General features: G+C 47.2%; 1 protein-coding gene across 1 annotated transcript in view; it reads right to left on the bottom strand.

The window, feature by feature from the left end:
• IP6K2 (inositol hexakisphosphate kinase 2) overlaps positions 1–24,398 on the bottom strand; it is a gene marked incomplete at its 5' end in the record, with an annotated part of 32,603 nt that extends 8,205 nt beyond the window's left edge. The window contains 2 exon segments of the mRNA NM_001082377.1: positions 1,372–1,692; positions 24,356–24,398. Coding sequence (NP_001075846.1) covers positions 1,372–1,573 — 202 coding nt within the window.
• Between the last annotated feature and the right edge of the window lie 572 nt (positions 24,399–24,970).

The following is a 24,970-nucleotide window of genomic DNA, read 5'->3' as shown; positions in this document are numbered from 1 at the left end:
AGCACAACAGACACCCTAGCAGAGGCTTCCTGTAGCACCCCCACACGGGTGGCACCTCAAGCCTTTTGTCCCTCTCAAATGTTTTTATTGGTCTTTGCAGTCTCATGTCACAAAAGAACAAAATGAACACAAGGCGGGTGGGGTTGTGTGGGGAGCACAGACATGTGATGGACTTGAAAGCAGCTCTCCCCTTGAGTCTCTAGAACTTGCTATGTGTAATTAGACAGTCTCTGTTTGAGGAGGGGGCTGTCAGGTGGCAGCATTTCAGCAGGTGCCGACGAGCGCCTTACAACCGCCTGGTGGAACACCTTTCCTCCCAGGCCTTTCTGCCCCAGGATCACTCAATTTGCTCAGTCCTTGCTGCCCGCCCGCTCGCTGGCTTGCTGCAGGGAAATGCGTGCTCAGAGAGAGACGACACTTCTGAGGTGGCCCCCAGCGCTGGGCGGAGAGGAGCCAGGACGGGGAATTCAGGGAGCCACACTTCCCTGTGGCTATGGGGAAAATGAGCAAGGGAAAAAAGGGGACAGGGGCGGCCAGCTAACAAAGAGCGTTTGGCTTTGTCCTGGAAAAAACAACAGAGAAGGACCAAGTGAGGGCCCCCAACTCTTCCCACCCCCATCACATCACACATGCATTTCAGAGTACAGAGAGGTGCGCAGTACATTTTGTCTGTAAAGAACGTTTCAACAGTCCCAGAAAAACCTAAGTTGTTCCAGTCTTTCATATAACCAGGCAATGCACATTTAGAAATTCATTTCTTTAATAGAATTCTTCCTTGATTTACAACCCCATCCCCACCCCACCATGGTGGCTGCTGTCCCCCCAAAAATGCATTATAAAAAAGAAGTCACCAAATGTGAATCAAAGGGTTGCCTTCACATAGAAATTTTGGGACATTCCGTAACAGCAAAGGGCTTCAGCTAATCAGCACAGCCTCCCACTCCTGCATTCCATCTGACTCAACCCTGCTCCCAGCCTACCTAATCACTTGGGCTTCTGGTTTCCTGGAGCACAAAAAGCAGGCGGCAAGTATTCTGTGTAAAATTCTCCCAAAGTCTTCCCCCACTGGCCCCCCCCATGGGGGACTATGGGTTACTGTGATCTAGAGATACCTGAACATAAAACACAACTAAACTTCCACCAAAAATCAACTCAAAACAAATCCACAAAACAAAATTGAGCGATCTTACCAGGGCTTGAAAACTGAGGGTGTGAGGTGCTGGGCGCGGGCCAAGAGGAGGAGGAGGAGGGAAAACACAGCGAGCGGGAGGGAGGGAGGGGCACCCGGGACGGCTTCTGGGGCCCTCCATGGCCACGCTCCCTCACATCTCCTCACCAGCCTGGTGACCCCTCCAGAAGCTGGGGGCTCACCTTTGTACTGGGGAGTGAATTTACGCATCTCAGCTGGGAGGGTCTCGTAGAACTGATGCTCCCTTGGGATCAAAGGCTTGCACAAGGTTGTCTCATTGAAGCGGAGCACACACGAGTGCCCCCCAACCTGGTGAACAAAGGGCTCCAGCAGGATGCCCTTGGTGCGGGGCTCCACGTCCATGGCCCTGAAGGCTGGGCTCATCCTCCGGGCGCAGGCAGCAGGGAGAAGGGGGAGGCAGCGGGGTCCTGCGGCCAGCACGTCCTCCGTCTGCTGTCCTTCTGTTTGGTCTCAGCTGCTTGGCTTGCGCAGGCCAGGACGCTCTGCCAGAAACAAACACAATTATGACAAGGGATTTAGAAACTGCCTGGGAACCGCCTTAGAGCCTCAGGCCGGCCCAGCTGCTCTAGCAGAAAGACAAACAGCCGGAATTCAGGCGAGGCCCCGCCCATGCCACCCACCTAGGCCCCGCCTCCTCCCTCAAGACAAATACCCTGAGCCCCTGGTGGGCGGGGCGGATGCAGATAGGCAGGGATTGAGATCCAAGGGCCCATAAACAGGCACGATCTATTAAGTTAAAAAACCACTATGGAAAAACATTAAACCGTGACGAGGTGAAATCACAACTTAAAACCTAATATTCTGGTTACATTTTACATTTTCTAGTAAGACTGTCAAGCTTGACTGGTGCCCAAATCTCTCCATTAAATTATATTTTTATAAAAGGCACTTAAAACCTACTTATTCATCATCTATCAAGATTCACTTGCCCAAGGTGCCCACAAACCCTTTCTCTGCCCAAGGCCAAAGACAAGCCCCATTAACCTTATTACCCATGAAGCTTGCGACCAGATTTAATGATTAACGTCTGTATCTAAAAACAACCGATCAAGGCTGGCAAACTCCGTTTAAAAGACACAGAGCGTTCCAGGTCACCGACTATTTTTATCGGTTCTATCCTGATCGCCAAAAGCTGGGGCACACCTTTCAAACAAAGTTGAGCTCCTGGGGCAATCAGGGCACTCATCTACTGTGGCATCTAGAGCCACACAGATTTCAGCAAAAACACACCTCTGTGCCTCTTAACCATCTCAGGGCATGTCAGGCGAACTTTTCCATCTATACTTGACAGACTATGCAGTCTCTGTTAGCACTACCAGGACTTGAGCTACATTTCAGTATCCACATAGGATCTTACTAGAAACCCTTTCAGTTTTCATGATTCCAAAGGAGGTGGTGGAAGTAAGGATGGATCTGCCGGAGATGTGCCCTCGTCCTCAAAGGTAGATAAAGCACCTGTCATGTGCCAGGCTGACTACAGAAACTTCTTAGTCCTCATCATACTTCCTTTTTTAGCATTTTTTAATAAAGATTTTATTTATTTACTTGAGAGGTAGAGTTACAGAGAGAGGGAGAGACAGAGATAAAGGCCTTCGTCTGCTGGTTCTCTCCCCATATGGCTGCAATGGCAGGACCTGGCCGATCCAAAGCCAGGAGCCTGCCTGGAGCTTCTTCAGGGTCTCCCATGAAGGCCCAAGGGCCCAAGCACTACTGCCTTCCCAGGCCACAGCAGAGAGCTGGATTGGAAGAGGAGCAGCTAGGACAGAAACTGGCACCGCAGGTGGAGGCTTATCCCACTACGTCACAGCACCAGCCCCCTCGACATCTTCCTGTTGCAATGAAGCTGATTTGGGTAGGTTAGGAAATGCATCCAGGGCCAGGGACAATAAGCTAGAGCTCCCAAGTGAACCCCAGACTATTGAGTGCTCCAAGACAGGAGCCTCTGTGATCTGACACTTATGCCTTGGAAGAGTATTCCTACTATATAATGTGTTTGTCTCACAAGAGTGCTTTTACCACATAATTGTATTTTTCTACAGTAGCCTCTTTAATGACTTAAGTTGGTATTAATCTTTTCCTCTTAGAACCTGTGAGCCCCAACTGGATTCAAGGTTTAGGAACACTAGTTTTTTCTATATGCAAAGAACAGAGACCCAGAGGTCCTCATTTCCCACTAATACTACCTGCAAATCACCACAGAAGTCCCCAGGAGGGCATGTTAGGAAGAGTCCAGAATTTAACACAGGCTATGGGACCCTAACGGTGAGTACATCCTAGTTATTTCAGACTCTCTCCAGAAGATGGCGCTCTCCAATGACTGGTCACACAGCCCTTTCTCCACTTCTATACAAACAAGTTCGCACTAGTTTACTATCTCATGAGTAAACAATACAGTGATTCAGCCAACCTGCCAGCACCAAAGCATGGTGAACACTGAAAGTACAAGACTCTCCTCATGGGTCAGGCTTTGAGACACACAGTGCAAAGTTTTCAGAAATGTGTGAAATTGCCTCTATTATTACAGCAATGCTAATGATGCAAACCCTTTTCAAACTATGCTCAGGATTCCTTAAATGTATTCAATTAAATACAAAAATATCTTTCTCCAAGTTCCCTCTTACCCATCCCGACCTCCCATAAAAAACTTATAATAATAAACAAAAGCCCAAGCCGGCGCCGCGGCTCTTAAGGCTAATCCTCCGCCTGCGGTGCCAGCACCCCGGGGTTCTAGTCCCGGTTGGGGCACCAGATTCTGTCCCGGTTGCTCCTCTTCCAGTCCAGCTCTCTGCTGTGGCCCGGGAGTGCAGTGGAGGATGGCCCAAGTGCTTGGGCCCTGCACCGGCATGGGAGACCAGGAGAAGCACCTGGCTCCTGGCTTCGGATCGGCACAGTGTGCTGGCCGTAGAGGCCATTTGGGGGGTGAACCAATGGAAGGAAGACCTTTCTCTCTGTCTCTCTCTCTCTCACTATCTAACTCTGCCTGTCAAATAAATAAATAAATAAATACAAATAAAAATAAAAAAAGCCCAGGTCTGTCATGGCATCTCTCTAGAGTGTGGTTCATGGGGCAGCTGGAAACCAAAATATGAAGCCTGGGTCTTTACCTCCTGCTCCCACGTCTCTAGAGTGTTCATTAGTTGAGAGGCATGTGATGTGGCACCTTGCCACCCTACCCCTTGCACCCTACTCTGGCAGTCCATAGGACAATTACCCTTGGGAGAATCAGCATTTTGGGTATAGAGGTAGGAAAAATGAGGCTCAATCTTGCCTGCATGAAGTCTGATGACAGAGCAAACTCCCAACCGTGAGGTGGGGCCACATTCTAGTCCAAATTCTGCCACTCAATTTTTCTGTAGAAACATTCGAAGCCTCTGACTCCCCCCCTTTAGGTTCCAGTTTTCTGGTAAAATGGGAGGAGAGAAAGGCTTAAAGGAGATTTCTACTCAGTGGGTTGCAACCAAATTAGTGAGTGGTAATCAGCAGTTTCAGGAAGATACAGCTCTGTTTTGCTTTTTTACTCAAATAGAATGAAGTAGAAAACATCGATGCATTCCAAGTACTCAGTCCTGTTTTGTGACTCCTTTGTTTCAGTTATAAAGTTCAACTCTTACTGTGAACCTAAGTATGGCTTCACTGGACAACACACTCCTCACATCTGGAGATATACAGACACAGAGCTTCTGCTCTAAGCCCCTTTAGAGGCCCTATCACTGCATGAAAACGAAGGATCAACTTCCCAAGGATTGCAGAGCAGTCCGGCTTTCTCTCTAGGGGCCTCAACCAGGCCAGAAAAAAGAAAAGCCTCAAAGCACTTAGTCTACTTCTCCTGGTTTTCTCTCTCTCCCACATATTCTCTCTCTCATTCTATCCCACATGCAATTTGAGCAGGGACTCTCTTTTAATGGTTTCTAAACATTCAAGGTCTAAAACCCAGTTTCCTAGCAACCCTGGAGTATTAATGGTTACTGCAAAGCCCATGCAACGCGTAAACCCTGTGGAAGATGGGAAGAACCACAAAACACTGGCTTTACATTACCAATTATTTTACCTTTCCATTTTGCCTCATACTTGTCCATCAAGCTAGGAACAGTAAGGAGCATAGAACACGATCCATCCTATGATAAGACAGTTTTCTCCCACAGCCCACCCCTCCAACTCTATTAAACTGGTTTAACAATCTACTGAAAATAATGCCTTAATACTCTTAACTTTTAAAATATTGCAAATAAAATGACTATGATTCATAAAAGCCCCTGGGCCTTTAGCTCACTCATTCAGAATTTAGTTAATGAGGCTACAAATGAGATCCACTGGGGTTACTTACTGTACCCCAGGAAAAGCCCCAGGGTTAGGCAGTCACAGGGGATGGCATGAGACACACTAGCTGGAGGATGGAAAAACTATCCTCACCACTCACACCTTTTCCCAGACCCTCAGCATCTGCCTGGCACACATTCATACACAACTCCTGACCATGCTGCCAGGGTGAGCCCCTGGAAGTCTGACACACTGGGACAGCCACTTTGCAAAACAGCTGAGAAGTTTCTTATAAATTTAAACATATATTTACTATATATACACATATATAACAATTCTACTTCTAGGTCTTTACCTAAAAGAAATACATACAGGCCGTTGCCTCGGCTCACTAGTCTGATCCTCTGCCTGTGGTACCAGTACTCTGGGTTCTAGTCCCAGTCGGGGCACCGGTTCTGTCCCGGTTGCTCCTCTTCCAGTCCAGCTCTCTGCTGTGGCCCGGGAAGGCAGTAGAGGATGGCCCAAGTGCTTGAGCCCTGCACCCGCATGGGAGACCAGGAGGAAGCACCTGGCTCCTGGCTTTGGATCGGCACAGCGTGCCGGCTGTAGCAGCCATTTAGGGGGTGAAACAGCAGAAGGAAGACCTTTCTCTCTCTCTAACTCTGCCTGTCAAAAAAAAAAAAAAAAAAGAAGAAGAAGAAGAAGAAAAAAGAAAAGAAAAAGAAATACATACCTAAGACTTATACAAGAGTGTCTGCTGCAGCAAAGACTATTCATAACAGCGAGAAGATGAAAACAACCATTTAAATGCCCACAAGTGGGTTAAGGGAGACACAAATGGTGGTCTATCTATAAAATGGAGTATTATTCAAGAATAAATATACTAATACACACCACAATGCAGGTGAACCACAAAAGCATTATGCTAAGTGAAAGAAGCCAATCATAGGGCATGGTGCAACAAGTAAAGCTGCTGCCTGTGATGCCGGCATCCCATGTGGACACAGGTTCATATCCCAGCTGCTCCACTTCCAATCCAGCTGCCTACTAATGGTGTGGGAAAAACCTCATTGATGGGAGAACTGGACAAAGCTCCTAGTTCCTGGCTTCAGCCTAGTTCAGCCCTGGCTGTTACAGACATCTGAGGAATGAATCAAGAGATGGGAGATCTCGCTCCTTTCTGTCTTTCAATAAATAAATCTTAAAAAAAGCCTATCACAAAAGGCTGTAAGTTGTACAATTCCATTTAGTATATACTTAATATCAATGTATCTCTCATTGTATATAAATTAACCTATACATTATTGAATTTATACTTTTAAAAAAAGATCCCCAGATGGATGCAATGGCTGAAATCAGGAACCCAGAGCTTCCGCCAGGTCTCCCACGTGAGTGCAGGGCCCAAGGGGTTGGGCCCGCTTCTGCTACTTTTCCAGGTGCATCAGCAGAGCTTGATCGGAAGTGGAGCAGGTGGATCTCAAACTGCTACTCACATGGGATCCTGGTGTCACAGGCGGTACTTAACCCACTACACCACAATGCTGGTCCCTGCATTTACAAAATTTTTATAAGTATACACTATTTTTTTAAAAGATTTATTTATTTATTTGAAAGAGTTACACAGAGAGAGGAGAGGCAGAGAGAGAGAGAGAGAGGTCTTCCATCCAATGGTTCACTCCACAGATGGCTGCAACAGCCAAAGCTGCAGTGAACCGAAGCCAGGAGCCAGGAGATTCCTTTGGGTCTCCCATGCGGGTGCAGGGGCCCAAGGACTTGAACCATCTTCTACTGCTTTCCCAGGCCACAGCTGAGAGCTGGACAGGAAGTGGAGCAGCCGGTCTCAAATTGGTGCCCATATGGGATGCTGGCGCTTCAGGCCAGGGTGTTAACCCACTGTGCCACAGCGCTGGTCCCAAGTATACACTATTTTAAACGAAGAAAATATACTTTTAAAAAGATCATATCCATTGTTAAATAATTGCTACATGCAAACTCATGACCTGATACCCGTTTCCAACTCATTCTAAATGGAATCCTTTGTCTCACTTTAAGCATCTTAGTCATTAAGGCTCAGGTCAGCCTGGGCTGCAATCGTAAACAAAGTGAAGGCATCCTCTGAGATTTTCACCTCTGAAATATGGCCAGCCATGTTTTTCCCTTGTAAACCCATGACACCAGCTGCTAATACTAACACTAACAAAGCCATCTCCTCACTTTGAAATCTTAATTTTTATCACACTAACAGACTCCTATCATTACAAAAAGTTTTTTCTTCAATTCTTTTTGTTTAAGATTTACTATTTATTTAAGAGGCAGAGTTATAGACAGAGAGAGAGCGAGCTTCCATCTGCTGGTCCACTCCCCAAATAGCCGCAACAGTCACAGATTGGCTGATCCAAAGCCAGGAGCCAGGAGCTTCTTCCAGGTCTCCAAACAGGTGCAGGAGCCCAAGCACTTGGACCATCTTCTACTGCTTTCCTAGGCCATCAGCAGGGAGCTGGATCAAAGTGGAGCAGCCAGGACAGGAACCAGTGCCCATAAGGGATTCCACTGCCACAGGTAGATGCTTAACCTACTATACCACAGTGTTGGCCCCACTTTAAATTTTTTTTTTTCTTTTTAATATTTATTTATATGAAAGGAAGAGTAACCAAGAGGCAGAAGTGGTGGGGAGACCATTGGCTGCAATAGTCAGAGCTGGGCCAGTACAAAGCCAGGAGCCTGGAGCTTCTTCCAGGTCTCCCACATGGGTGCAGGGGCCCAAGGACTTGGGCCATCTTCTACTGCTTTCCCAGGTCATAGTAGAGAGCTGGATGGAAAGTGGAGAACTGGTGCTCATTTGGGGTACCTGCACTGCAGATGGCAGCTTAACCTGCTACATCACTGCTCCAGCCCCTCAACTGTTTTTCTAAAATGTATTTATTTATTTTAAAGGCAGAGCTCCAGCGTGAGAAAGGGAGAGATCTTCCATCCACTGGTTCATTCCCCAGATGGATGCAATGGTTGGGACTAGGTGAAGCGGAAGCCAGGAGCCAGGAGCTTCGTCCAGAGGTAGGGGCCCTAGTACTTGGACCATCTTCCACTGATTTTCCAAGCACATTAGCAGGGAGCTGGATCAGAAGAGAAGCAGTGAGGACTTAAATTGGCACCCATATGAGATGCTGGTATCATAGGTGGTGGCTTAACCAGCTGCACTACTGCCAGCCTCTTTTCTCCATTTTTTAAAAATTTATTTATTTATTGACAGGCAGAGTGGACAGTGAGAGAGAGAGAGACAGAGAGAAAGGTCTTCCTTTTCCATTGGTTCACCCCACAATGGCCACTGCGGCCGGCGCACCGCGCTGATCCGAAGCCAGGAGCCAGGTACTTTCCTGATCTCCCATGTGGGTGCAGGGCCCAAGCACTTGTGCCATCCTCCACTGCACTCCTGGGCCACAGCAGAGAGCTGGACTGGAAGAGGAGCGACCGGGACAGAATCCAGCGCCCCGACCGAGACTAGAACCCGTGTGCCGGCGCCACAGGCAGATTCAGCCGCGGTGCCAGCCTTCTTAGTTCTTGTAAAGCAAAAGCAATCTTCATGCACAAAGCATAACACAAACACAAAGGTCCAAAAAGCCTTCCCATAAAATACCCATAAAGAAGGAAAAATCAAGGAAGTGGCTACAGCAGACTAGAGATTGCTTGGGATGACCCCATGCCATATCAAAGTGCCTGGTTCAAGTCCCAATTATTCTACTTCTGACCCACCTACCTATTAACGTGCATCCTGGAAGGCAGAAGGTGATGGCTTAAAGACTTGGGTTCCTGCCACCTGTTTGAGACCCAGACGTTATAAGCTCCTATCTTTAGCCTTACCCAGTCACAGCTGGTGCAGGCATTTGAGGAACAAATCTGTGGTTGGATGATCTGACTCAGCATCTCTTTCAAATAAAGTGAAACTAGCTTTCTTGTTATTTCTCAAATACGCCTGACACAAACATGTACTTAGGGCCTTTGTACTTGCTGTTCCCTTTGCTTGGAACACTATTCCCCAGAAGGCCCCTCCCCCCGCCATGACTCACGTTCTTAACCTCTATCAGTTCTTTATGCAAATGTCACCCTTTGAATTAGTTCTTCCTGAGCTTCTGTCTAAAAGCACCACAAGGGATAGGCATTTGGCCTTGCAGTTAAGTGGCCAGTTAAGACACCCACATTCCTCTAATTCATTCTTGGCTCCAGCTCCAGATTGTAGCTTCCTGCCAATGCAGATGGCTCAAGCAGCTGGGTACCTACCACCCACATGGGAGACACTGATTGAGGGCCTGATTCTCAGCTTTGGCCTGGTCCAGAAAGTCCTGGTTGCTGTGCACATTTGAGAAGTGAGCCATCAGATCAAAGCTTTGTCTTGATCTTTCTCTCTTAAATAATGAATAAATAAAATACTCAAACACCACACCTCACCAACCATGCTCCCTGATGTACCCCTTTACTTCCTCCTCAGTATTTACCATCATCTAACAGTCTATGGTTTTTAATTTCTTGTTTATTGTCTGTCTCATTCCACCCCACATGCACTTGAAAACAAGTTGTATGAAGTCAGATTTTTGGTTGTTCTGTTCACTGCTCAAGCTCCAAGAAACCTAAAGAGCACTAACATAGAGAAGGAACCCCACAAAGCATGCCTCAAATCACTACTGTGTCATAAATACCTGCTGTACACAGGTAATCAGAGAACTCCGAAGGCACCCAATGCAGTTATCATCCAAACCCACACCAATTATATATGAAGCATAATTATCAACAAGAGGCACCAATGCACAGTTCACAAAATGCATTCCAAGCACTGAATGTGTTTACTATTTATTTATTTGAAAGTCAGAATTGTAAGAGAGGGAGAGTCAGATCTTCCATGGGATGGTTCATTACCCAGATGGCCACAACAGACAAGATTGTGCAAGGCTGAAACCAGGAGCCAGAAGCTTCATCCGGGTCTCCCACATAGGTAGCAGGGGCCCAAACCCTTGGGCCATCTTCTGCTGCTTTCTCCAGGCCATTAGCAGGGAACTGGATGGAAAGTGGAGCAGCTGGGACTCAAAATGGCACCCAAATGGGACGCTAGAGTCACAAATGGCAGTTTTGCCCATTATACTATTATGCCAGACCCTACTTTTTAAAGATTTACCCCCCCCCTCCAACCATCCCAGACCCAAGCCAGGAGCGGAACTCTATCCAGGTCTCCCATGTGGGTGTCAGGGGCCCAAACACTTGGGCCATCTTCTGCTGCTTTCCCAGGTGTATTAGTGAGGAGTGAGATTGGAAGTGGAGCAGCTGGGGCTCGAACCTGGCATCTATATGGAATGCTGGTGTAATCCATTGCACCACAATGCCAGTCCCAAATGTGTTTATTCTGCATGTATTATCGCCTACCTTTATGGAGTCTTCATTAACTAGAGAGCATAAATGAAGGGCCCTGCAACTGAACACTCATCTGGGCCTTGCTGGTGTGGAAACATTCCTGTAAACAAAGCTGAAGCACTTTATACGACAGCAACTAACCATAGAAAAGTTTCACTTGTGGACAATTAAGTGAGAAATATTGGTCATGACTGTAAGATTTAAATCCTATCATAGTTTAAAACAAATGCATTAATCACTTCGGAAGTTCTGTGTTGGTATTGAGGTCACATCCTAAGGATCCAAGGCTTTCAGGTTGCTTACCTGTCACTGAAAGACAGTTATCCCCATGTTTTGCAGGCAAAGCAAAGTGAAGCCCTAAGTTGCTCCTCATTATATGAGGAAAGCCTCTTCAGCAAAAGGTCTGCCGGGCGAGCCTTAAAGAGTGTCTCAGCAACATGATGCCAAAGGCAAAACATTCCCTCCCATTACCTGCACTTCCAGGGAAGCTGGACAACAAATGATGTATAATCCTTGGTAACAAAATTCATATACAAAAAGGAGTTTTAGCGAAATAAAGCCAAGAAACAAAGAGGAAAGTTGTCTATGTTTGACAGTGACAGGATGCTTTTGGGAATACCAGACTGATCTGTCTGGGCCTCAGGAAAACACCGTAAAAATCAAGCCCACTGCTCCGTAAACTCAAGTCTCAGAAGGACATTTCATCCACCCCCCATCATGTATGCGCTCAGCTCCAGCAATAACAGTGAAACAAAAAATTACTTACCAGTTTTTTTTTTTAAACAATTTTTAAAAACTGCTTATGAGGGCCAGCACTGTGCCATAGCAGGTTAAGAGGTTGCCTATAAAGCCAGAATCCCAAATGGGCGCTCGATTGAGTCCTGGCTGCTCCACTTCCAATCCAGTACCCTGGTAACGCACTTGGGAAAGTAATGGAAGATGACCCAGTGTTTGGGCCCCTGAACTCATGTGGAAGACCCAGATCATGTTCCTGGTTCCTGGCTTTGGCCTGGCCTAGCCCCAGCCATTCAGTCATTTGGAAAGTAAACCAGCAAATGCGAGATCTCTATCTCTCCATCTCTTCCTCTCTATTATCTGGACTTTAGAAACTTAGAAAGAGACTGGCAAAAAGCACAGGCTATGTCACTATATTGTATATTTTACTACATACTAAAAAAAAAGTATCAGCTACTTAGAGGGGCTCCAGGCTGCCCACTCCTTTCCAAAGCCCTACAGTCAAAACATAAAAAACTTTTAATGCCTTGAAGTCTCATAGCTCATGTGTGATAGTCTTGACATGGGTTTTCCCAATATGGCAACAGTCCTAAAAGCTGAAATGACATATGAATTGTGAGGCTGAAAGAAATTCTCTGAGTTGTCAATAACATAAAGCAGATGGGATCAACCACCCTGGGGCAGTGACTGTGAAACCCTTCTGTTCTCTCTATAGAAAGCTGTAACACTGCTGCCAAAGAAACAGTCAAAATGCCGCCCAAAACTACAGGGAAAAAAGTATTACAGTTGTCGTATTTGTTTTTTAAAATATGTAATTTTTGTGGGATTTTTCTCTAATCTACATAAACAGTCATTTTCTTACCTAATTCTGCTTCCAAAACTAAATTCCTTTTAAGGATGACATTTGTAATTATACATAAAGAATAAATTGTTATATAACTTCAGACATCATAAAACCTGCCCTGCACTAAATACAAAAATCATTATTCCCTTCTTTTCAGTTTTTGAAATGTTTCAAACCTCTTAAAATATTCTCAAACTCGGAACTTACATTGCTTTTATGACTGAGGGAGAAAATATTGGTGGTGGTGGCAGAGGGAATTCATGGGTCTGAAATCACAATGGCTGCCTGGCGCTGTAGGATTTTCAATACATCCACAAACACACACTGATCTAGCCTATCTACGAGCTCCTAACTTCACTCCATGACAGCCGGGAGATGGACCACACATATACAAGTGAAGATAACAATCCCAAAACACACTGTTCCTGAAGTGTGCAAAAGGCACTGGAAGGTCAGAGGAAGTGAAGTGGCCAACTCCTCAACCTTGTAAGACAATAGGATAGAACTGTGCCAGAAATGGAAGCTCCTGTTTATGAAGCACTCACTGTTCACATAGCTCCTAAGGTACTATGTTCTCACAACTCTGTGAAGTACATATTATGGACCACTGTCCTTACAGGTGGGTACACTGAAGCAACATTCACCTATGCCTCATCGCAGAAAAACAATGGAAACTAGAGATCAAAGAATCACCACTCTGGGTCAGTGTTGCGGCCTAGCAGGTGAAGTTGCCACCTGTGGCACCAGCACCCGATGTGGGCACCAGTCATGTTCTGGCTGCTCCACTTCCAATCCAGCTCCCTGGTAAGGGCCTGGAAAAGCAGAAGATGGCCCAGGTGTTTGGGCCCCTGCCACCCACATGGGAGAACCAGATGAAGCTCTTGGCTTTGGCCTAGCCCAACCCAAACCCTTGTGGCCATCTGGAGAGTGAACTAGCTCTCTCTGTGTATCATTCTTCCAACTAAATGAATACATCTTAAAATAAATAAATAAATAAATAGAATCACTGCTAAGAACGCTGGCATCATAGACCTAACCTTGAAGGGGCTGAAGCCCGGCTGGCTGGGAGGGTCACCTCCACACCACGGCAAGGCAACAAACCTACTAATGCACAGGACCAGACAGCAAAGACAGAAAACCCCTTCATCAGCCACACTCTTGGTCTCCAACACTAGATGTTCATTTTCACCCTCAACTGCATTTTATTCTAATTAATCAAAAAGAAACCACAAGTTGGCCGGCGCCGCGGCTCACCAGGCTAATCCTCCGCCTAGCGGCGCCGGCACACCGGGTTCTAGTCCCGGTTGGGGCGCCGGATTCTGTCCCGGTTGCCCCTCTTCCAGGCCAGCCCTCTGCTGTGGCCAGGGAGTGCAGTGGAGGATGGCCCAGGTGCTTGGGCCCTGCACCCCATGGGAGACCAGGAAAAGCACCTGGCTCCTGGCTCCTGCCATCGGATCAGCGCGGTGCGCCGGCCGCAGCGCGCCGGCCGCGGCGGCCATTGGAGGGTGAACCAACGGCAAAGGAAGACCTTTCTCTCTGTCTCTCTATCTCTCTCACTGTCCACTCTGCCTGTCAAAAAAAAAAAAAAGAAAAGAAAAGAAAAGAAAAAGAAACCACAAGTTATAACTTGGAATACTTTTACAAAAATCATATAAAGCAGCCCTTCTCCTAAAAGTCAAGGAACACATAAAACAGAAAATTCTGTTCCAAAAATCTGGATGAGCCATTCCACAAGGGACGTAGCAGCCTCTCAGCTCTGTGCCTCGTCAGGCGAGATTCCTGGGATGACCGGCTAGAAAGCCCCAGCATCTAGGGAAATAAGGAGAAGGAGCTGTCTGCCTACCAAGAAACCTGTCATCCAAGTAAGCTGCTAGACTCACACATAACTTTACCAATTTAAAAGGCTTCTTTTGGCTATAAGTATAGTACCATTCCCAAGTAAATTTAGATTACTGATTCTAAGGTATCTTATGTTCCCTACTTGAACATATAAAATTTTCTTACAGCTAAATATATTCCATACGCACACCAAGAATTTTCCATCATCCTTAAAAAGCCAGTTATCCTCATTTAAGGGCAAGTCTCCATCTCTAGTATCCTCCTTTTTGATGCAGAATAGGACTCCTACCACCTCGTATGAAACATATGCAACAGGTGCACACAGAAGTGACCCTCTCTATGGCTGCAACTGCCTGGAGGTCTTGCCCTATGAGTAGAGGTCCCTGATCTGTGACGGATTTTGCTGCTTCAAGTCAAAGATCTTTTGTGCACCACAGCTTCAGATAAGATTATATGCTCCCTGCCTGTGGTCAGTGTTTACCCCCTGTTCAGGTCTTAGTCTGTCCCTAAACACAAATAACAAACACACACACACACACACTTAGATCATCTGAAACAAAAGGTACCAAAAATGACTTGGTTCACGGGCAGCCACAGAACCAAGGCAGCCCTGACCTCTACATGCTGGATAGGGGACTGAGATGTGCCCCAGCTGTACCAGGGCCTGTGCCCAGTGAACTCTGACAGTTTCCTCTGGGTCCTTTCAAGCAAACATTCCACCTTCCCAAGGGTCTGCAAAATATCCCAGGTTCACAGCATTACTCCAGCAACTTCAGTTACCTATCCATTGCCTGAACACACTGTTCTCCCAGAACCAGCCGGGAAAACAATGAGATATGACTGAGTGAAAATTCACAAGGTGGCATCAGTCACAGTACCATGTCTTAATACAAAGCCACTTGCTGAATGTCCTTCATGGGCCCTGAGATTTCCTTCCAAAAAGGACAGCAAAATATTTAAAAATTTGCCGGCGCCGCGGCTCACCAGGCTAATCCTCCGCCTAGCGGCGCCGGCACACGGGGTTCTAGTCCCGGTCGGGGTGCCGGATTCTGTCCCGGTTGCCCCTCTTCCAGGCCAGCCCTCTGCTGTGGCCAGGGAGTGCAGTGGAGGATGGCCCAAGTGCTTGGGCCCTGCACCCCATGGGAGACCAGGAGAAGCACCTGGCTCCTGCCATCGGATCAGCGCGGTGCGCCGGCCGCAGCGCGCTGGCCGCGGCGGCCATTGGAGGGTGAACCAACGGCAAAAGGAAGACCTTTCTCTCTGTCTCTCTCTCTCACTGTCCACTCTGCCTGTCAAAAAAAAAAAAAATTAAAAAAAAATTTAAAAAAATTTTTGAGGAAATTAAGTACAACCTCACAGTTCCAAAGTGAAGGTTACACTGTCCTCTCTGGAATCAGCCAGCTTGTGAGGAGGGCAGTTAGAGGCTTTAATTTTGTTTTGTTTTTTTCCTGCTTTAGCCAGTGGCTTCTAGATTTCATTATTATTTTTTTTTTATTTTTTTTTAATTTTTTTTGACAGGCAGAGTGGACAGTGAGAGAGAGAGAGACAGAGAGAAAGGTCTTCCTTTGCCGTTGGTTCACCCTCCAATGGCCGCCGTGGCCGGTGCACCGCGCTGATCCAATGGCAGGAGTCAGGAGCCAGGTGCTTTTCCTGGTCTCCCATGGGGTGCAGGGCCCAAGCACCTGGGCCATCCTCCACTGCACTCCCTGGCCATAGCAGAGAGCTGGCCTGGAAGAGGGGCAACCGGGACAGAATCCGGCGCCCCAACCGGGACTAGAACCCGGTGTGCCGGCGCCGCTAGGCGGAGGATTAGCCTAGTGAGCCGCGGTGCCGGCTAGAGGCTTTAATTAATGAAGATTACATTTGGGGGCTGAGACTGAAGGACAAAGCACTTCACTTTTGACATCTGTTCCCTTTCTTTGGTGCATCACAGGTAATTTAAGTAATTTTCAAAGTAAAGACACTCGTTGAACTGGCATAAATTATTCCTGGGTGGAGAGTAACTTGTGCTTTCCTTTCCCAGGGCTTACCTGCCCCAACACTGTTGAATACACTCCTCAATTTCTGGGTGCCCAAGCCTGTCGACTGCCTACTGATACCCCTACAGTGTCTGACCCCCAAAATGCCCCGGAAACCTACATCCTGGGATTAAAGTCCTTCCCTGGCCTCCTCAGTGAGGGTGCAGCATAAAGCCTTGGACTAAATCATAGGGTCCTGGGAAGTTATTGCTGTCAATTCTCTAAGGCAGTTCCACAATTTCTACAAAGGGCAGGAGCAGTCCAAAGGACCTGGGGAAGACATACTAGTGCCTTCACACTCAGATACGGACACACAGCAAGGAAACCCCAACCCTTGGCAGTGGGTCTGCCACCGGCTAACTCTGCTCAAGGCACTCACTTTGGAGAACAGACACTGCTCAAGGCCATGTAAGACCTCAATTAATAATAGTAACGAAAGTGAAGACATGCGGTAAGAATTAACTAGAGGCTGGCATTGTGGCTTAGCAGGTAAAGATACTGCTTACAATGTCAGCGTCCCACATGAGAGCCTGTCAATGTCCCTGCTGCTTTATTTCTAATCCAGCTCCCTGCCAATGGCCTAAGAAAAGCAGCCCCTGCACCCATGTGGGAGACCTGGAAGAAGCTCCTGGCTCCTGGCTTTGGCCTGGTCCAGCACTGGCCATTGCAGCCATTCATGGAGAACCAGCAGATGGAAGATCTCTCTGTCTCCCCTACCCCCACCCCGGAAACTCTCTCTAACTTTGCCTTTCAAAACAAATCTGAATTAAGTTATTGGTGAATGTTCTCCTATCAGGCTGCTGAAGCTCATAAAATATACATTCTTTAAGTATATTATATTCACCTCTCCTCTTCTTCATTAGAGGTAAGACCGGGAAAGTCCTCAAGGGAACAGTGCAACTCTGTTCAGCACGAGAGTCAAAGAGGTACTGGGTCTGCAACTTCCACAGGCACCTCTTCAAAGAACTACGAACTTTGCAGAGATCCAGTGTGAGACAGGGCAACGCCATGCACAGTCAACAGACACCAAGTGTGAAGTGCATCTCAGCGAATGGGCAGCAGAGTGAAAGCTGGCAGGCTTGCAGCTGGTTCACCCCAAAACCACGTGCAGCAATATCGAATGTGCACAGAAGTGGGATCTCAATCAGAGACGGAGGGAGTAAGAGTCTAGAAGGGGAGGAGGTTACGGCAAAAACACACACCCAGTGTGTTTCAAAACAAAAATACTCTTACTCTTATTATTAAACAAACACTGAAGGGTGATGCCAGACTTTCACATTCCCCAAGAGAGCTGAGAGAAGCTTGCAAAGCCCATGGGGCATCTCACTTCTGAGTGTGCACCTGCAGTTGGGAAAGCCCACTAGATCTGATCAGTCCAAACTAAAAGAACACAAGGCTTAAAGCAAGGAGAGGTGGCTAACAGGCTCTTCTTTTTAAAAATATTTAGTTTATTTAAAAGGGAAAGACAGAGATCCTCCATCCGCTGGGTCACTCCCCAAACAGCTGCAATGGTCAGGGCTGAGCCAGGGCAAAGCCAGGAACCTGGAACTCCATCTGGGTCTCCCATGTGGAAGGCAGGTACCCAAGTACTTAGGCAAACTTTCCCTGCTTTCCCAGGACTTCAGCAGAGAGCTGGCTCTGAAATGGAGCAGCTAGGACTGGGACTAGCCCTCATTTGGCATACAGTGTTGCAGATGTCAACTCCACCTGCTGTACCACTGACCCCTGCGGGCTCTTCTGACAGTGGGGTTCAGGTAGAATGATATGGCCACAACATCCATGGCCAGCACATGGACCTAGTCTTCTAAGATCCACCTTACATACCAACTGGGTACAGTCTCTCAAAAAAAAGCTTAGAGGGGCCGGTATTATAGCACAGAGGGTTAAGTTATCACCTGCAATGCTGCATCCCACATGAGCACTGGTTGGAGGCCTGTCTGCTCTACTTTCTTTTGTTTTGTTTTGTTTTACGATTTTATTTATTTGAAAGAGTTACAGAGAGAGGTAGAGACAGAGAGAGAGGTCTTCTATCTGAGGGTTCACTCCCTAGACGGCCGTAATGGCTGGAGCTGTGCCGATCCAAAGCCAGGAGCCAAGAGCTTCTTCCAGTTCCCCAACATGGGTGCAGGGGCCCAAGGGCTTGGGCCATCCTCTACTGCTTTCCCAGGCCATAGCAGAGAGCTGGATTGGAAGTGGAGCAGCCAGGACTAGGACCAGCGCCCATATGGGATGCTGGCACTTCAGGCCAGGGCTTTAACCTGCTACACTACACCACTGGCCCCTGCTCTACTTCTGATCCAGCTCCCAGCTAATGTGCCTGGGAAGGCAGCATAAGACGGTCCCTGTCACCCATGTGAGACCCCAGGATGGAAGCATTCTTTTTTTTTTTTTTTTTTTTTTTTTTGACAGGCAGAGTGGACAGTGAGAGAGAGAGACAGAGAGAGAAAGGTCTTCCTTTGCCGTTGGTTCACCCTCCAATGGCCGCCGCTGCAGCCGGCGCACCGCGCTGATCCAATGGCAGGAGCCAGGATCCAGGTGCTTTTCCTGGTCTCCCATGGGGTGCAGGGCCCAAGCACCTGGGCCATCCTCCACTGCACTCCCTGGCCATAGCAGAGAGCTGGCCTGGAAGAGGGGCAACCGGGACAGAATCCGGCGCCCCGACCGGGACTAGAACCCGGTGTGCCGGCGCCGCAAGGTGGAGGATTAGCCTATTGAGCCACGGCGCCGGCCGGAAGCATTCTTGACCTCTGGCTTCAGCCTGGCTCAGCCCTGGCAGTTGTAGCCATTTAGGGAGTGAACCAGTGGATGAAAAAAATCTCAGTCTCTCTCTCTCTCCAGCACTCTTTCAAATAAAGACCTGTGGCCCAGCAGGTACAGCCACCACATGTAGTGTTGGCATCCCATATGGGTGCCGGTTCAAGTGGCTGCTGCTTCACTTCTGATCCAGCTCTCTTCTATAGCCTGGGAAAGCAGTAGAAGATGGCTCAAAAGTGCTTGGGCCCCTGCACCTGCGTGGAAGACCTGGAAGAAGCTCCAGGCTCCTAGCTTCGGATCAGTGCAGCTCCGGCCCACTGCCACCATTTGGAGAGTGAACCAGAAGATGAAAGACATTTCTGTCTCTCTCTCTCTCTCTCTCTCTGCTTTTGCCTCTCTGTAACCCTGCCTTTCAAATAAACAAATCTTTTTTTTTTTTTTAAAGTATTTATGTATTTATGTGGCAGATTTGTGGAACAGCAAGTTAAGCCACACTAACCTCCCATACTGGCAGTACCAATTTCAGTCCTAGTTATTCTGCTTTGGATCCAGCTTCCTGCTAATGTATTCTGGGAGGCAGTGGACAATGATCCAAGTACTTGGGTCCCCACCACCCACCTGGGAGAACTAGATGGAGTTCTGGGCTCTTAGCTTCAGCCTGGCCCAGCCCTGGCTGATGTAGGCTTCGTGGGGAGTGAGCTAGCAGACACTCTCTCTCTGCCTTTCAAATAAATATTTTTTAAAAAAAAAAGTAAAAATTAAATGTAAAGCACTGAAAAAGACTGGAGAAGATATCTGAAAATAGACACTTGAATACATTGTGTAACAAAGCAGGTTGTAGACTACGGTCAGGGGTCAAGAAATGCCACTGTCCAAGTGCCCATATACAAACCAGCAAAATGGTCATACCCTGCAGCTTCTCTGGTCACAGGGCATCCATCTTTGTGTGACATACCACAACTGACAGAAGGCCAGCCGAACAGCACACCTGCTTCCTTCTCCATTCCTGGTCCTGGGTCCTGACTTACTGCCTCTTAACAGCGCAGTGGTATCCTTTGAAACATGCCGATGTGGGGCCAGCACTGTGGCATAGCAGGTAAAGCCACTGCTGGCATCCCAGATCAGCCGCTCTACTCCTGATCCAGCTCTCTGTTAAAAGCTTGAGAAAAGTGGCAGAAGATGGCCAAGTGTTTGGGTCCCTGCCACCCATGTGTGAGACCCAGATGGCTTCAGCCCAGCCCAGCCCTGGCCATTGAAGCCATCTGGGGAGCAGCTGGAAGATCTCTCTGTCTCTCTCTCCCTCTCTGCAACTCTTTCAAATAAATAAATCTCTAAAAAAATGTTTTTAAAGAGATGACCAAGCAGTATTCAAGAAGAAATGTTCAGCAGATAGTTGGGAGCTTAAGTGAATCTAACTTGAAAATATTTGTGAATAATCTAGAAGGGGTCAAGCCTCGAAAACTGTGAAACTCCTGTGGGCAAAAGGAGCCAACATCGGTGTAAGAGAAAGGGACCTGCAAAAAGACACAAACAGCGGAACATCTATACACTTCTGGGGTCTAAGAGTTAGAATCTCCTCCCAGTTCCACACAGATAAATTTACCACTCAAATCCTTAGGCCATGTGACAGAGAGAGGGGAAGAGGGCCCTTTAAGTGTCTGCTAATCCTCTGGGTCCACACTCTGGGGCTCATTTTTTAATGAGTTGTGGCAGTTCCTTCTCAATAACTTCATTAAAAAGATCAAGGATGATCCCTTCACACCCAGCCACCAGAGTCAAAAAGTCTCAAAGTATAATGAATGGTCAGCAAAAGCCAGTATATGTGAAACTCTGCAAGACAAACATCAATTGCTTCAACAGAAAAATTACAAGAGAAATATAGTGAACACAAATAAACCAAAATAATTTCAATCAAATGCCCTATGCAGATCTTCCATAGATCCTGATTTGAACAAACCAATTATTATTTTTTTTTTTTAACAGGCAGAGTGGACAGTGAGAGAGAGAGACAGACAGAGAGAAAGGTCTTCCTTTGCGGTTGGTTCACCTTCCAATGGCCGCCGCAGCCAGTGCGCTGCGGCCAGTGCACCACGCTGATCCGATGGCAGGAGCCAGGTACTTATCCTGGTCTCCCATGGGGTGCAGGGCCCAAGGACTTGGGCCATCCTCCACTGCACTCCCTGGCCACAGCAGAGAGCTGGCCTGGAAGAGGGGCAACTAGGACAGAATCCAGCGCCCCGATAGGGACTAGAACCCGGTGTGCCGGCACCGCTACGCGGAGGATTAGCCTAGTGAGCCACAGCGCCAGCCGAACAAACCAATTATTAAAAACTACTGAGAGGGGCTGGCGTTAAGTGTAGATTAAGCTGCCACCTGCAGTGCTACCATCCCTCATGGGCACTGGTTCAAGTCCTGGCTGCTCCATTTCTTCTTCTTTTTTTTTTAATTGGTAGTTATGGTGGTGGTGGTGCTCTACTTCTGATCAAGCTCCCTGCTAATGTGCCTGGGAGAGCAGCAGAGGGTGACCCAAGTCCTTGGGCCCCTGCACCCACATGGGAAATTTGGAGGAGGCTCCTGGATCCTGGCTTCAGCCTTGTCCAGCCTTGGTCATTGTGGCCATTTGGGGAGTCAATCAGCAGATGGAAGATCTTTCTTTTTTCTCCCCCTCCTTCTCTGTCTCTACCCTTCAAATGAATACATCCTTGTAAAAATGAAAAAAATTAATAAAAACTACTGAGATAGCTAGGAACATCTGATTATGACTTAATTTGGAAAAAGTAATGAATTATCATTGTTTTTTGGGCAGAACAATGGTACTAACAATTTGTGGCTAGCTCCTTGTGTCTTAACAGATACATACAGAAACATTTACAGAAAAAATAACATTTCTTGGATATGTATCCTTAAAAAATCTAGCTTTCTTTTTTTAAAGAGAGGGCACAGAATGTGGATAAATAATACTGGCTAGGCGCTGCTACCTGCTGAAGACAGCTATGGTAAGAGACTCAAATCAACCATGCAACTCCTTACCAGACTTTTTTCTTACAAATTGAGGTGGCTTCTAAATTCAATTTTGGGCCAAAGGGGGCCGGCGCTGTGGTGGAAGAGTTTAAGCCTCTGCCTAAAGCACCGGCATCCCATACAGGTAGCTGGTTTGTGTACTGACTGCTCCTCTTCTGATCCAGCTCTTTCTGCTAACAGCCTGGGAAGGCACTAGCAGATGGCCCATGTACTTGGGCTCCAGCAGCTGTGTCAGAGACCAGGAAGAAGCTCCTGGCTTTGGATCAGCTCCCTGTTGGCCGTTGTGGCCATTTGGGGAGTGAACCAGCAGATGGAAGACCTTTCTGTCTGTCTTTCCTTCTCTCCCTCTGTGACTACCTCTCAGAGAAATAAAGAAAATCTTTTAAAAAATGGGGCAAAAAGTCCATTTTATTGTCATTAGGAAATACTACAAAACTACTATGAATACCTATTTTATTATATAGTATACAAATAAGCAAAAACATAATTTACTTTTAAAAAATGTAACCACACAAAAGTAATCATCTGCTTACTATGTAACATACAGAAGTGTGTTTAAATTATTTCTTAAGATGATTACCCCACTATGCAAAATAACTTCACTTTGGGATAGCGCTTCCCCAATGCATCCTTTTGATGAGCCAAACAATGGAAAATTTTCACCTCAGCAAGCTGGCCTCAGGGAGGCTCAGGCTCATCCTTGTTGCCTAGATACCAATGACACCTCTGGAGCTTACAGAAGGCTCCTGCATCCTTCTGCAACAGAGATTGGCTAAAGTTCATCAGTTGGTAGTTGCTCATTCCTGGCATATTCCACTGCTCAGACACACACAGGGCTGTATACAGTGTACTCCTCTGTCACCCACACAACTTCAAGTCTTTTACGTCTGCTAAAGTGGTTTCCACAATTATTTCAACTCTATTCCTGCTTCTCATCCATCTGATTTTTAACGATGCTTATGAATTCTACTGTCATGTCCCAAAGCGGGTAAATCTACTTGAATAACAGTTATCAGTTCAACTGATTTTTTTCTCCAAAGAAAAAGTTACTGGGTGATCTAAACATCTATTATGTCAAATACCATAACATTTTCATGATGTATTTCTAATTCAGAAACTGGTGATCATTTAAACACCCTGAAACTTCTCTTTAAATCCTTAATACCAAGTTACAAGATGTAATTATACAAACCCCACAGCAACAACCTATGTAAATAAGCATCTTAGTCCACTCAAAATGTTACCCTGCTAAAAATGCAAATACAGCAAACATTTAAAATACCATCAACAAAATTATTGTGGTTATGTCCTTTGTAAAAAATAAATAACAAATGATGATCTGCAGCATTTGTAACCAAGCCTCAAAACTTTCTCTACTGTTTCTTAAAACTATTCATGGAGATGATTTCTATTCTTGTTTCTATATACATTGTGCATTCAAAACGTTTAAAACCAAGCAGTGACTAATGCCATTACTCCAGCTATTTAAAAGCACTAGATTCTACTGGTTTCTACATTTTATTTTCATTCATTTTCTTCTAGTGCAGCTTTATTGATACATGATACCAAATAAAATCCTAAAATAAAATAAGTCATTAGGAAGCAAAATACAAAAAACACTGTGTAATCAAATATAAGAAATGAAAACTCCACTCAAGGTGGAAACATCACTATAAAGCAGGCATTCTCTGGTATGTATTAAGAAGTTTATTTGATACTACCGTTAGGTGTGCAGCCCCATCAAACACAGGCTGACAGGCCCGACTGGCATCAGGACCCAAAATGGCTGCACATCTGCTGGCCCCAGGTAACAGTCCCTGAGGCGCCGGGCTGACCCCTCCACCCAAAGACCCCAGGAGACGTCCCCTCACCAGTAATCCGGGAGACCGTGCCCGCCCTCGGACCTGGGGAGACCCCTCAATGACACCGGAGATAACTCCCTCATAGACCCGGGAAGACATCCTCTATGACGGATGAGGATCTTGCCCCCCCTCTTAAAAACACAGGAGACTCCCCGTATTTTTAGATTGTGCCCCCACAAAGCCAAGGGAGATCGTCCCTCCCCATTGACCTGAAAACATAATGCCTCTCTAAAATCAAGGAAAATCCGGCTCCACAAAGACACAGGGAGACCTCCCCCACAATGATCGCGGGGAACCCCCTCCCCAAATAGGATGGGGAGACCCTGAATGACTAGAGACTCCGCCCCCCAACAACCCGGAAAAAGCCTCCCCCAAGTCTCCTGGAATAGCAGAGCCCTAAGCCCGGCGAGGCGGGCGTTACCTGCGGCCTCAGCCCGGTCCGGCGGCGTTTCCGTCCTATTGTTTCTTTCCCATCAAAATGGCTGCTGCCGCGCCGAGCCCCGCCCCCCGCGCCTCGCTCCCTACGCCCCTCGCTATTGGCTCGCACTGAGAGCCGCGCAAGCGGACTGGCCGGTCTGAAAGGCGCTGTTGCTAGGGCGCCGGGATTAGCTGCTACCACTTCCGGAAGGGGCGGGGTCACAAGGGGGTGGGGGCTTGTTTTCTCCCGGGGAGGATGGGCTGGAGGTCAGGTGGGTGGTTAGGTGGACAGTCTGGCTAGGAGCCCTGGAATAGAATGTAGGATGCCTGGAGAAGGATGGGTCAACCAAGCTCTGGTTTTCCCGTTACTTAGGGGTCTCCAAGGATGATGCCAGAATTTCAGTCTTCAGCAAACTGGGAAATTGATCACCCTAGCTGATGGATGGACAGAGGACTGGCTATGAATACACAGCAGGGACAGAAAAGTGACTGTAGAAGTGGACAAAGGAATGGTTATATAGACAGATGGACAGATGGGTGGCCAAGCAACTAGACATGGAGGAGTGGACAGAGGGGGTGGCTGGAGAGTGCTCTGCGGACTGACTGCTGCAGGGTGACC

Source organism: Oryctolagus cuniculus, chromosome 10 (assembly GCF_964237555.1).
Source record: "Oryctolagus cuniculus chromosome 10, mOryCun1.1, whole genome shotgun sequence".
Classification (NCBI taxonomy): Eukaryota; Metazoa; Chordata; class Mammalia; order Lagomorpha; family Leporidae; genus Oryctolagus; species Oryctolagus cuniculus.
This window is presented reverse-complemented; position numbering and strand designations above follow the sequence as displayed.